We start from the raw sequence: 12,718 nt of genomic DNA, 5'->3' as shown, positions 1-12,718 counted from the left end.
CACATAAACGATGAATGTTGATTGGTTCAAGCTTCTATTTAGCTACAATTATATTACATGCATTTTCCTATTTACATTCCTCATGGCAAGATAATTATTCCTTGCTGGATTATCTTACGGCGGTCCGGTGGCCGAGGCGACAGCGGCGCCGGTCTTCACACGGCAGGGCCGGGGTTCAAATCCCATCCAGACCGCCTCCCCGTACTTAAGGCTGACTACTTTTCTACGGGTAAAATTAAGTCACAGCAAGCCAGAAATGGCAGGCCGAGACCTCTCGAGGTTGTAGTGCCAAAGAAGAAGAAGAAGAAGGATTATCTTACAGCCCTCATTGCACCACAAATTAGAACCGACCTGGCCTTTTCCAGTCTCTACGAGGCTCAAAAAGATGAAAGGATTGCTAATTCTCTCTTCCCTTTTTCCACCTGCAATCATCATCAGCATTATCGCAATTGCGTCTTTCTTTTTTTTCTTCATATCGGCCTTACGTTACATGGCCGCCATGGTCCTATGCTGTGCCGAATCGGATGTAAAACGCTTCCTGGTTTCTTGCACACACTCGAAAAATGTATTGATTTTTCGTTGATAACATAAATAATACGCTTCGGAGCATCTTTATCCGCTGATTCGAGAGTCAACCCGGTACGGTTGAAAGCTGTGCTAACGAAGCGAATTTTAACCAGCCGTTCGACGGGCTCCAGGCCAGTGAAAAAAGAACTCAATTACGATCGTGCACATTCATCATCACGAACGCAAATTGATTTCCATATCTATGGCGCTTACTTGCGGCATGATGGCAATGTGCAAGCTCAGCACATCTTTCAGCAGAACAAAAGTATTTTGCGATGCGTGATAGCTTAGAGTATGAGTATTCCAAAATGATCTGTTGAGGTCATCGGGAAGGTTTTTTCCACTGACAAAACGGCCAAGGTTCGAGAGATATTTTTGTCGGCTTTAGATAAGGCTTCATACGACTGTTAAAATATTTTTCACCAACGTCACCAGGTGCCAGCTGGTTTCGGAGTGATTAGCACTTGCGCGGCTTGATCTCAGACATCTCCTGTGGCTAGTTTCGCCCAATAATTTCCATCATGTCTCGGATGTTCTCTACTCCTCATTCAGATCAGCTCTGACCCTAGGAGCAAGGATTCACTATGATAACGCCATAAGACGGCTAACAAGAATCTGACCCCTATTAACGGTGGAGGATCAATCTACTCGGCGACTGTTAGGTTAGGGGGGCCTCGTATGCGAGGGAAATCCTTTTGATCTTACTCACAAACGAGTCACATTTACAAACACCTTAACTGTCATTCCACTTGGGACCTCCAAAGACCTTGATCCGCCAGAAAGTTTGCTCAGAAATAATGATAGAAGGGTTAGGTAAACCATTAAGACGGAGGGACAAATCCTCAAAACGGCTTTTACTCTACGTCTAAAAGACATGGCCTGGTGTCCAATACGTTTCCAGGAAACACGGTCCACGGAGCTTAGCTAGGCTCCCGTGGTTCGTCCTCCTTCTCCACACGCCCTGCTCCCTCACACCGGCAACGATAGTCCGTAGCACTCGCCGCTTGAAAATGGTGATTGCTTTGGTGTCCCCTCCGCCAGCATAGTCCGGGACTCGTGCCCGTAGAGGACTACCGGTCGTATCAGTGTGCGATAAATGGCCTTTTCCTTTCGTTGCAAGAGTCTGCTGGACCTCAGCAGTCTGTGGGTCAATTGTTGTTGTCCGAAGTTACGATCGTTCGGCGGTTCGTACGGTCGGGGGGCGGTTCGGTGACCGAGGCGACAACGGCGCCGGTCTTCACATGGCAGGACCGGGGTTCAAATCCCATCCAGACCGCCTCCCCGTACGTAGAGCTGCCTACTTTATTACGGGTAAAATTAAGTCACAGAAAGCCAGAAATGGTAGGCCGAGACTTCTCGAGGTTGAAGTGCCAAGGAAGAAGAAGAAGTTACGATCGTGCTAAGGTAGCAAAACTCCTCTACTACCTCAAGATCGTCACCATCAACCGATACTCTGCTTCCGAGTTGTGCTCTATCACGGCCAGAACCTCCGGTAAGCATGTACTTCGTCTTCGTCGCATTGATCCTCATCAAATCCTATCGGCCTTGCGATTTAATCGGGTGTGCGATAAACACAACAAAACGGCTCTATTTTTAACAAAAGAAGCGTTCTGTTGTTTTTTTTTCCTGAACATTACAAAACACCAAAACACGCGAAAGTAAAACGAACAGAAAAGCAGACATAAATAATTAAGCTAACAAAACGAGTAACAGTATCTTTCACACGATCATGCAATTTTATATTTAATTTTCTTCCATTCTTATCCCCGACGAAACGCTGGATAAACGCTCTCCTTCCGTGCGTGTGTAGCAATTAACGATAAACCACCCGATCTGAGATCGATAACAAAGGGGCACTAATTATCACAACTCAGCAATTCAACACCTTTCGCTTAATTGTTTTACCAATAAAGGGTTCACCATTCGCCCGTTTTTGTTTTTTTTTCACTTCTGCTCCGTTTTTCGCTGCTGCCTGCCCGGGAAGCGCCTGGCGACATTTCCCGCCAAATCACGCAACAACACGAAACACAGTTTCCCATTAGTTTAAATACGCTTGACGCAGCAGCACTCAGCCAACCGACGCGCTCGTTCGCCGTACGACGACTGTGTGTCGCGCAAATCGAATCATGATAAAGTGTGTTTGATGCGTTGTCGCGCGTGGTCTAATGGAATGGAGCGCTTCCGCACCGGAACAAGCAGAACATGGGAAAACCATTAACAGCATGTGTGTGTGTGTGTGTGCGAGAGAGTCTGAAATAAAATTTGTAAACTCGTATATATACCTTGTTTTTACAATTACAACATCACCCGGAGAACACCGACCAACCCACTGATGCTGGCTGCTAATTGGACGCTACTAATGGCCAAGGGGCGGAACGGATCATGTTGGTTAGCTTTTGCGATTTGAAATAGAATAGAATTTGTGGTCATTGCATTTTCGGATGTAAGCAGTGAGTGTGGGCCCAATTAGCCACACACTCCATCATCAACGGAAGAAAAACAGGCTGAAATGATAAAGCAAAGCGGAACAGATGTCACCAGTGCAGAACACATCAAACGGTAACTGCTATTGTGCCAATTAAATTCAAATTGTTGCCAGAGTGTGGCAGTACTGGTGCACTGCTGGAGGGGATGGTTATGAGGCATGCTGCAGGATTTTGCAAGTATTCTTCAACTTGATTCCTGTTCCGGCACATCCTGGTTGCGCGGTGATCACTTGCACATCGTTAGGTGGATGGTGAGGCGTGGTTAAACAGATGGGGGGGAAGGGAGTAATTCGAGCTTCCTTACTGTCACGAGATCTCTCCAGAAGTACCAGGGATTTTGAACCGGAGCCGGAGCCTTGATGCAAATGGGTGAAGACAATGATGACCCTAGCCTAGGGTGTGATACATGAACCGGCCTTTCGATCCTACTCAGTAAAATGTTGGACCCTAAGGATGATATGTTCTAATCTCATCAAAATAACTCCCAATAAGATGTTCCAGACTCCGGTGGGTCGACTCGGAAACACTCTTCATGTTTTTTTTTCTGGCCGTCCGAAGAAAAATAGCTCTTGGGGCACTGTTAATCGTATTTTACATTTCGTACTGTTTTATTACACCTGCTGAATTTCGGCTCTTACAAATAATCACTTTTCGTGGGTCATTATTATAAACTTTTTAGATCTTATCGTTAGCTTGTCTGCAACACACTCACACACTCACACACAATTAATCGATCGAGGTTTTTTTTTCTTTTCTTTACAGATGGTTGCAAGCCAACACATTATATGCCCTCACAGTGGCACGCACAGGAATGGTGCCGGCATGCTGGATCGTCCAATATCCGCCAGTCCAGACCACTGCCACCAGTCAGGAGGTGGTCACTTATCCAAGAACGGGGAGGAAGGAAACTATGCTGGTGCGCTGAATGTTGCTGCTGCCCAATGTACTTCCGACCGTGGTGGTGTGCGGTTGTCCGGCTGCGGGATGTTGTTCTACTAGCGACGTGGTCTACTTGTCCGCTGGTTCTACCGCTCCGGTTTACCTGCAAGAAATAGTTCGAGCTAAACCTCCTGTGTATCATCAAGCAACCGATAGCAGTGTTCTTAACGGGTGATCTAACTATACGATCGCACGATCACAAATCCACCCGGAAAAGCGAACCAACCGTGACCGTGTGTACCGAGGGAAGGAATTAGGGTAGAAATTAATTCGTACTATTGCTGTTGTTGTTGCTGTTGTTGTTGTTGGCCGTGTTGCTGTTGCCTGTGTTGCCAGTGCCGGACGAGGTGACACTGCCGGTGCCACCGGTTCCGGTAGTACCGCCACTGCCGCCTGTGCCACCACCGGCACCACCACCACCACCACCACCACCGCCGCCGCTTCCACCGCCGCCACCACCAGGCGTCGTATTGTTGCCGTTCGCGACGAAGGGTGTGCCTAGCCCGTACAGATGACCACAATACTTGGCATTGTCAATATTGTCCTCAAAGAACATCTACGACCGGGGTAGTAGCACGCGCACGTCCGCGACATCGTAACGGCAGGTAGGGAGAGGTGGCACAGAAGAAAGAAGAGAAGAAAAAAGGCATCGTGAATAAAGGGGCCCATCTTAGCAGCTGGTTTTACAACTCCTCAATTGAGAAAACACCGTGGTTTTTTGTTTTGCATTTGTGCTATAGAATGCTAGATAGCATGCGATAAGTTCTATTCCAAAGTTCGATAATTTCAACAAAATTGCATAAGCATACCGTAAACGATCGAGTGATCTTTGTACATGAACAGGCTAAGGAACTGAAATTTTAACCAATAATGCGAACAGAAAATCCTTCTTTCTCCTCCAGGGAGCCATTGTTCACCACCGATTTGACAAAGCCCTTTTTTTCGTTTAATCTCCGCTCCACGAACGGAGACAGATTGTCGTTCGGGGAGCTATGGTGTGCAAGCAGCCATTGGGAGCACAGCTCAACCATGGCCATTTTGTGTCACAAGTTCACAACGATTTTGTTACGCGATAGTCTCTCTCTCCCGAACAGGGCATCCGCTTGACCATGCAACGTACAGGAGAGGTCGGTACGGTTTTGTTTTCTGTCGATGGCGAGTCTGTTTCTCTCTGTCTACTATTCCGGTTTCCGGTGACTTTTCAACCGAGTATCGATGTGATTCAGCGACTGGCGCAGGCACCGCTCGTACCGTTCGGCACAGGCACACTCGAAGCTACCGATACCGCTGCTATTGCGGCTCCGGTTCGGACTACTCTTCGCCCGCTGCTCTAGCAGCTCGTCCTCGTTTACCGAGCGGCTGAGGTTAGTAGTCGCGAAGCAATCATTGGAATGTACCTCTCGCATCTTGAAGAACGCCATTCCGGTGAGCAGTGAATCCGAGCCGGCCTGATGCTGCGGACCGACCCGCCGTAGCTCCAGCTGGTCGGCGACCTCCTGCAAGCCGCCCTTGAGATTTTTGCACGACTTCATCAGATACTTGACGTCGTAGATGGTCGGGAAGTAGATTCGCAGCAGCTCAAAAAAGTCGCCCTCCTCGGCCGGCAGGTTCTGATCGGTGAGCAGCTTCAGCAGGTAGGCAAAGTCGTACCCGGAGTGAAAGCTCAGCCACTTGATGTTGTCCATCAGCACGATGCCGGACGTCATGAGCAGTTCGGCAAAGTCCAGCGGGTCGATACCGTCTTCCTCGTGCTTTTTAAACTGTATGCCCGAGTTTAGCAGCAGATCGATCGAATCCTGCGCGTACATATCCTCGTTCAGGTTAAACTTGAAGTTAAACTGCCACGTTGAAAAGCCGGCCGGCGTACGCCCATCGTCGTCCATAAACGTTAGACCGAGCTGAATGATGCGCAGCAGATCCACGTTACAGCGCAGGCTCTGGTACTGGTAGTCGGCTGACGAACGGAATTCACCCACCGGTCGTGCAACCACACCGGGGAACTCCGTGTCCATCGCTACGTAGTGATACTTTTGCACGATCAGCCGTATAGTGCGGAACTCCTCGTCCAGATTGTGGCGCCACACGTCCCGGATGCCACATTCTTCGTTCGTCTGCGGATTCATGTTGCCTCCACCGCCACCACCGCCGCCGTGACCTCCGCCGCCACTAACCGCTGATGGCATTGCCTGGTGGCAGCAATTCGGAAAAGCAGAAGCAAATAAAAGAGTACCAATTTAGTTCACTCAAGTAGTGAAGACGCATCAAGAACTAAATTCTTCAGCAGCACAACCAAGTGTACTAGATCTGACGTGCAAAAGGCAGCAGGATTGCATCACGATAAGGGGTTAGGTGTTGCTGGGCAACCATCTACATCCATGGCTTACCTTTACGAGTCCCTCAGCTCAAGCAGCTGGTCCGACCTTTACGGGTGCAAGATGTTTGCTGTGGTGCTTTCTTTTTCAAACGATGGTCCTTCCTGTACCGTGTCAACCGTCCCTCTTCGTTGTTTTTTCTAGCTTTCGCTTCTTCTATTTTAGTTTCGCTTCTTCCACGCTTTTTTCTTCTTTTTCGGCCCGTCCTCGCATTAGGCTAGAATGTTTTCTACACGTTGCACCAAACATACACAGTCAGCACACATACAAAACCAACACAAATTGGCGATTCACAACTTTTGTCCACTATCGCCCACTTGCGGCTAAAACTTCACGGACAGACGAGTTTTTCTTGTTGGGGACCGATACGGAATCTTTGCTGCTTTAGTGGTGGAAGATTTGCCTGGTTCCGGTGTAGCTGCAGGAGTAAGAAGACCAACGAACAGTGAAGATGAAACCTAGTTTTAAGCTTAGCCATTGAAATACACTTACAAATTTCCAGGGCGACTGCTTACCGTAAACTTTTTGCTAGTATCCATTCGCCATTCTTTACGGCGCCTTTCGATGCTAATGGAGACTGGTTTCTCTTCTACATCAATTTAGCGCGGTGTACGTCTGTCCTGTGTCTTACTGGTTGGCGATTTGCAAGGAGTTCGCTGATTTTTTTCTTTCGTTGGCGCTACTCCCCCGAAAGGACAACGCACCGCAACGAAGTATTTATGGATATTTCAGCTAAAACGATGTAAAAATCAGCACACAAATTGTTTTAAACTGTTTTCAGACACCGAAACGCGATAGCTTTGGTTGCAAAGAAACAACCAGTAAAAAAATGCCGAGAATGACAGCACACAACTGTCATAAGGGGTAGGACAGTGTGAATTTGTTTTCCCGCCCGTATAGATCTCCGTGCAGGATTGTATACGTTTGAATAAAACGATAAAAAAATGGTAACATTGCGATTTTTAAGAAAATAACACTATCACCAACTCGTACGCATTTTTCGCCCCGTCATTTATGTTAATTTTATAACGTTTCCTACTATTCATCCAATTCACATATATTTCCGACGGTGTGAACATTGAACGTGTAGTCGCTTCTGCATCGCAATAACGTTTTGAAATGTTTACAAAATGTGCATCAAACAATTTTGTAGCCAAAGCTAAATGCAAGCAAAATTAGCCCTGGAATCAATTCCTAAAATATGTCGGTTCTGCTTGAGCGTAGATCACAAACAGTTGCTGACCGCAGGGGAGGTACTGAACTCTTCGCTCACAATTGAAATGATAGAGCTATTCACCGGTGTTCAGGTGGGTATGATGGCTTTCTCGAAGTCTGACCTACAGCTGAAAGGGAACATATGTTTTGCAGGTTTATACAGTCAACAAAATTGACTATATCCAACGATAAACGACAAGTAATTCCGGTACGATTTACAGCGCGATCCACCTAGCAGCGAGCAGTATGAAGCCAACAGTAATTGCATGGAGCCATGTTCGACTGTTAAAGATTTAGTTCCAGAAAAATCACTACACATACCCGTTAAGCCAGCGAAATGCTCAACTAATCGCAGGCAGCAGCTGTGTGTGACTTGTGGCAAATTGGTTGAAAATCTTTGGTACCACCTTCGTGCTCATCCAAAGGACACCACCACCTACGCTTGCCCACATTGCCCGATGACGATGGCAAACCAATCGAATCTCGCCCGTCACATGCAGGCAGTCCATCTGAAGAAGGTGGTTAAATCGTGTGAACCATATGTGAAGAGGATTTTCTCACATCAATTCGTACAAAACACACATGGTACGGTACACTTTACAAACCGTAGAAAATGTTGGTTAATGATTTCTGTTTTCCACTACCTTTCCTTTTACGATACTCTTAGCGATCTAAGCACAGAGCTGGAGACACATACCAATGCCAGATGTGCTTGAAAACATTCAAACAACCTAGTGGCTATAAAAACACACATCGCAAGCCCATAACAACGAACGGAACTTTGCATGTTCGGTATGTGGCAAACCGTTCAAGGACAGGTGAGGTCGCTGCTAGCATATCTGTATCCGATTTACGATCTACGATGCATTTACTCCTTTCCGCAAGGCAAGCATTGAATCTGCACAAAAATGTGCATTCTACCGAGCGACGGTTATGCGTGCAGTTCGTGTCCGAAACGGTTTAAAGGTGCGAGTGTGAAACGAACACACGAACTAACCCACGTGGGGGTGGTTTTTCGTTGCACGTTGCATTGTGATAAAGCATACCGGTACAAGTCTGCTTAATTTGCACGTGAAGAAAAACCACCCAGAAATTTATTGTTCACGAAGTATAACAATAAAATCGATTTAAACGAAATCAAAGGAAAAGCCATAGGAAAAAAATGTCCAAAGGGGGTACAATTGAACCGTAAGTAAAACAACTACAATTGAAAAACTTGACAGCGAAAAGAGAAAGAGTCACCCTGTGTTTGGATCCGTACGTCAATGGCTGTTGTTAAACAAAATCATTGCTGCACTGAAAATGGTTGATACTCTACGCAACATTGGCGATATCTGCCGACTCTGTTTGACCGAAGAAAAGGAACGATTAATTCCAGCTCGGGATGTGTTCAGCTCGCTGCTAACCATCGAAGACGTCGAAAGGTTCACCGGTGTACAGGTGCGTTTCACAAAGGCCCTACCGACAGATTTGCCCGGTATCAAGGATTACGTTTGTTTCGTTGTTAGATTCCAACGCAAGACAACATTTCGTACGTGATATGCATCGATTGCAAAAACATATTAAGGAAATCGGTTGTCTTTCGCAACTCGTGCCTGCGCAACGATAGACTCTACAGTCAACTTTTCTCAGCGTTAATTGCGAGCGCAAGGCAGGATTGTTCCTTACAACAACAGCCATGTCCACAGGAAGCAACGGCGCACCCAAATTTCGGCGAAACCGAAGACAGCGACCCACTCAGCTGCAACCCTGGAGATGCGATTGGGATAGAAATGATCAGTTCGAAGGGCGAATGGGTATTAACATCACTTCCCATCATTGCTGACAGCGAACTGGCCGAAGATTCTAGCAAATCGGAAGCGTCCGACTATTTCGACAGTCCAGACGAAAGCACTAAAGAGGAAGCTAAACCACCACCAACGTCAGTACGCACAGCAAGGGCTGGTAGAAAAAAATCAACTAGTAATGGCACAGCCAGCCATCCGCCAGGGGTAGATGACGCCTCCGTACGAAACACTGCACCGGACCAGCACGAATGGCAGTGCATGCCAAAGCAGCTTTGTGAATTGTGTGGCCTGATGATCACTAACTACAGACGGCACTATATGAGCCATACAAAGCAAGCGAGATACGCTTGCCCACACTGTCCGGTGCAAATGACGGACAGTTCCAATCTCTTGCGCCACATAGAATCGGTGCATATAAAAAAAATCGTCAAAACGTGTGAAGTATGCGGTAAAGAATTCACGCATCGCAACACCTACGAGTCGCACATAGTACGTGTAGCAAGCGCATGTGCGTCGGAAGAATGTACGTTGCACACTCACTCTCAACTCTACAATTGTCCCTGTTTTTTTTTTTTTAGCGCTCCAAGCATAATATGGGGGAAAAGTTCGAGTGCAAAATTTGCTTAAAAAAATTTAACCACTACAGTGGCGTCAAGGAGCACGCAAAGCGCGTACATAGTCTTGAAAGCAAGTACGGATGTACGCTCTGTAGCAAACGGTTTAAGACCAGGTAAGTCACTAGGCTGGAGAAGCTGCTACCGGCACACGATGTTGCGTACTGAAAGTGTGGTAATGCCTTTTTTCTCACCACAGCAAGTCTCTGCGGATGCACGCCAGGGTGCATTCGGATGACCAACCGTACGCATGCAACCAGTGCCCGAAAAGGTTCAAAAGTGGATACGCTCGCAATACGCACCAGCTCACGCACAGTGGCATTGTGTTTTCCTGTCAAACATGCAATAAGTCCTATCGTTACAAATCCTTGCTGAGTATGCATCTGAAAAAAGTGCATCCAGAGCTGAATCCCGCAAACGACGAGGAATATGTTTAATAGGGACGAACATTTCCTACGTGCATGCCCGTTATGCATTGCATGCACATCTGTGTTTCTACATACCGGACGGAAAAGTATAACCTGGCACGAACACAATAAAGAAGATCAAGTTAGCCACACACAACATCGCGAGTGCAGCACATTCCGTCGTGTGTATGTGTGCGCGCGTATCCCGCCAGCGAAAGCTGTCAAACGCACCTAAAATGTAAACAATCCATCCAGCGCGTGCAGAACGTAAACTCGCTTACTAATGGCGAACGTTTTGCAAGAATTACTGAATGTTTGTCGGTTTTGTTTGTCCGAGGACTTACAGCGATTGCAACCCATCATGAGGATATTGGATTCCACCATTACGCCCGGCGAGATCGACCGATACACCGGCATTCGGGTAGGATTATCGTACTGCTTTTTATTTACAAGGCGCCTTGGCTTACACGAAGTTTCATATATTTTACAGGTAAACACCGATGAAGACTGCACGCTGTACGCGATATGTACGGAGTGTACAAGCCGGCTGAAAAAGTCAGTTGAATATCGAACAGCTTGCATCAACAATCAAAAACACTACGAGGAACTGCTCATGATGCTTGTCGCCAGTACCGAATGTACAGACCATGCAAACACTCAAACATGTGATGATGATTCGATGGAGTACAATAGTTTTGAACAAGAATCACCAAAGCAGACACATGTTCCCCGGGCGGTAAACATCCAGCAAGAAGTAAACATGCTGCATGCGGAAGACAGTTGCACCGATACCATTCGTAGCTCAAACAGCACCCAGTCATCGAACCGAGCGATGTGCAACGAAGAGAATGAAATGTACAGCGCTAACTATATCGAGCCTGGCGAACCATGCAATTCCGATAGCGACGAAAGATCTGGACAGAAGAAAAAGCCAAGAAAGTCTTATACGTACAAGATACAACTTCCACCGACCCAGGAGGTACCAGTCGTTCGCGATAAAACTGGCAGAGAGAAAAAAGTGTACGATTTCACGCTGCTCAATGGTAGTGATTGCTATTTTGTCAAATCGTCCAAAGACGGGAAACGAGTTTATCTAAAATCGCTTTGTGATGTCTGCGGGATAATGGTTTGTGACATACACGGTCATTTACGAAATCATTTCCCAGAGAAACTGTATAGCTGTCCTCATTGTTCAGTCAAAATTAAATCGAAACAATACATGAAGGCTCACATCAACACGGTGCATTTAAAAAAGATTGGTAAAACATGCAACATATGCGGCAAAGGCTTTGTTCACCACAAAACGTACCGATATCATATGGTGAGTACTACACGCAACTGCAATATGCGACACGGAGGTACTAACAGTGTGTTTTCCTACCTTCAGCTTGGTCATCAATCCGAAGGCAAAACCTACGAATGCCAACCGTGCGGGAAAACGTTTGACAAAGCTTTTGGCTTGAGGGACCATTACAATAGAGTCCATAATTTTTTCAAGACACCAAAGCAAACCAGCTAACCGGCGAACCAAATAAATGTTCTTCTCTTGTGCGCTTTCATGCCCAGGACTACCTCACCGGTAGGAATCATCAATTGTTCTGTAATTATTTGCCAACGAGCGGCGAATGAAGTGCAATGACTGAAAGGCACTCTAATCAGACAAACAAACTAGCCAACCGTTCTTTGTCAACGATTAGCTTTCCGAAAAGGTCCTCTTTGCATGGTTCAACATAGAAGTACAATAGAAAGGTAGATCACTCAAACCAAACCGAAATCCGCTATAGGGGAATACGTAATTAGCTTTTGAAATGCATCTCTCGTTTGTTGTTGTTTGAGATGGATATTTTTTTATAACATAATTTAACAGTTTATTTTGAGAAATCGGCTTATTGTTAATTTCCGTTGATTTTTTGTAATATTTACTCGTTCAGGTCTGCTGAAACGTTTCTGTCCACTACGTACACTTACAATGAAAACGAACCGCGAAGTAAAACAGTCCCAAAACGGCATCAACGATACAGCAACAGAAATGAAATCCAAAGATAGAAGGAATAAATGGTCATTTGAGAGGTCCAAAAAGTAATGCAGGTTGAATGATCCTATGTCGCTATCACTTTTCACCAGCAAGAATCGCTACATATCACACATGGTAACGGATGCTAGCTGATAGTAATACATTAAATAATACAATTAAATACTTTTTTAACACGGAATAGGATGATTCCATGAATGCCGAGTTTATTTCAAGCAATACGACCACGTGAGAGGATTGCGATATAATTTTAATCGCGAACATTGTGATGAAAATTACAAATTTACGACATGTGGCAT

General features: G+C 46.1%; 2 protein-coding genes across 8 annotated transcripts; one reads left to right on the top strand and one right to left on the bottom strand.

Annotated features, from left to right (window-relative positions):
* Nucleotides 1-3,633: 3,633 nt before the first annotated feature.
* LOC118507301 (CCR4-NOT transcription complex subunit 7) lies at nt 3,634-7,235 on the bottom strand. Of its 6 annotated transcripts, none has more exons than XM_036045673.1 (5): nt 6,857-7,202; nt 6,377-6,782; nt 5,390-6,178; nt 4,219-4,548; nt 3,634-4,095 (listed from the first exon to the last, which is right to left on the bottom strand). In XM_036045673.1, exons 3-4 carry the CDS (start codon nt 6,173-6,175, stop codon nt 4,258-4,260), a joined length of 1,077 nt encoding a protein of 358 aa, XP_035901566.1. In that variant the 5' UTR covers nt 6,176-6,178; nt 6,377-6,782; nt 6,857-7,202; the 3' UTR covers nt 3,634-4,095; nt 4,219-4,257. The 6 variants fall into 6 exon arrangements, with proteins under 6 accessions (XP_035901566.1, XP_035901562.1, XP_035901564.1 ...); XM_036045669.1 differs by having other exon boundaries at nt 3,634-4,114; nt 4,269-4,548; XM_036045671.1 differs by having other exon boundaries at nt 4,269-4,548.
* Nucleotides 7,236-8,762: 1,527 nt separating this feature from the next.
* On the top strand, nt 8,763-12,470 carry LOC118507287 (zinc finger protein 699-like). 2 transcript variants are annotated; one of them, XM_036045637.1, is made up of 6 exons: nt 8,763-9,019; nt 9,088-9,855; nt 9,945-10,096; nt 10,180-10,808; nt 10,878-11,708; nt 11,775-12,470. In XM_036045637.1, exons 1-4 carry the CDS (start codon nt 8,882-8,884, stop codon nt 10,415-10,417), a joined length of 1,296 nt encoding a protein of 431 aa, XP_035901530.1. In that variant the 5' UTR covers nt 8,763-8,881; the 3' UTR covers nt 10,418-10,808; nt 10,878-11,708; nt 11,775-12,470. The 2 variants fall into 2 exon arrangements, with proteins under 2 accessions (XP_035901530.1, XP_035901531.1); XM_036045638.1 differs by having other exon boundaries at nt 8,867-9,019; nt 9,088-9,874.
* Nucleotides 12,471-12,718: the final 248 nt, after the last annotated feature.

This window comes from Anopheles stephensi, chromosome 2 (assembly GCF_013141755.1).
Source record: "Anopheles stephensi strain Indian chromosome 2, UCI_ANSTEP_V1.0, whole genome shotgun sequence".
In the NCBI taxonomy this organism is placed as follows: domain Eukaryota; kingdom Metazoa; phylum Arthropoda; class Insecta; order Diptera; family Culicidae; genus Anopheles; species Anopheles stephensi.
This window is presented reverse-complemented; position numbering and strand designations above follow the sequence as displayed.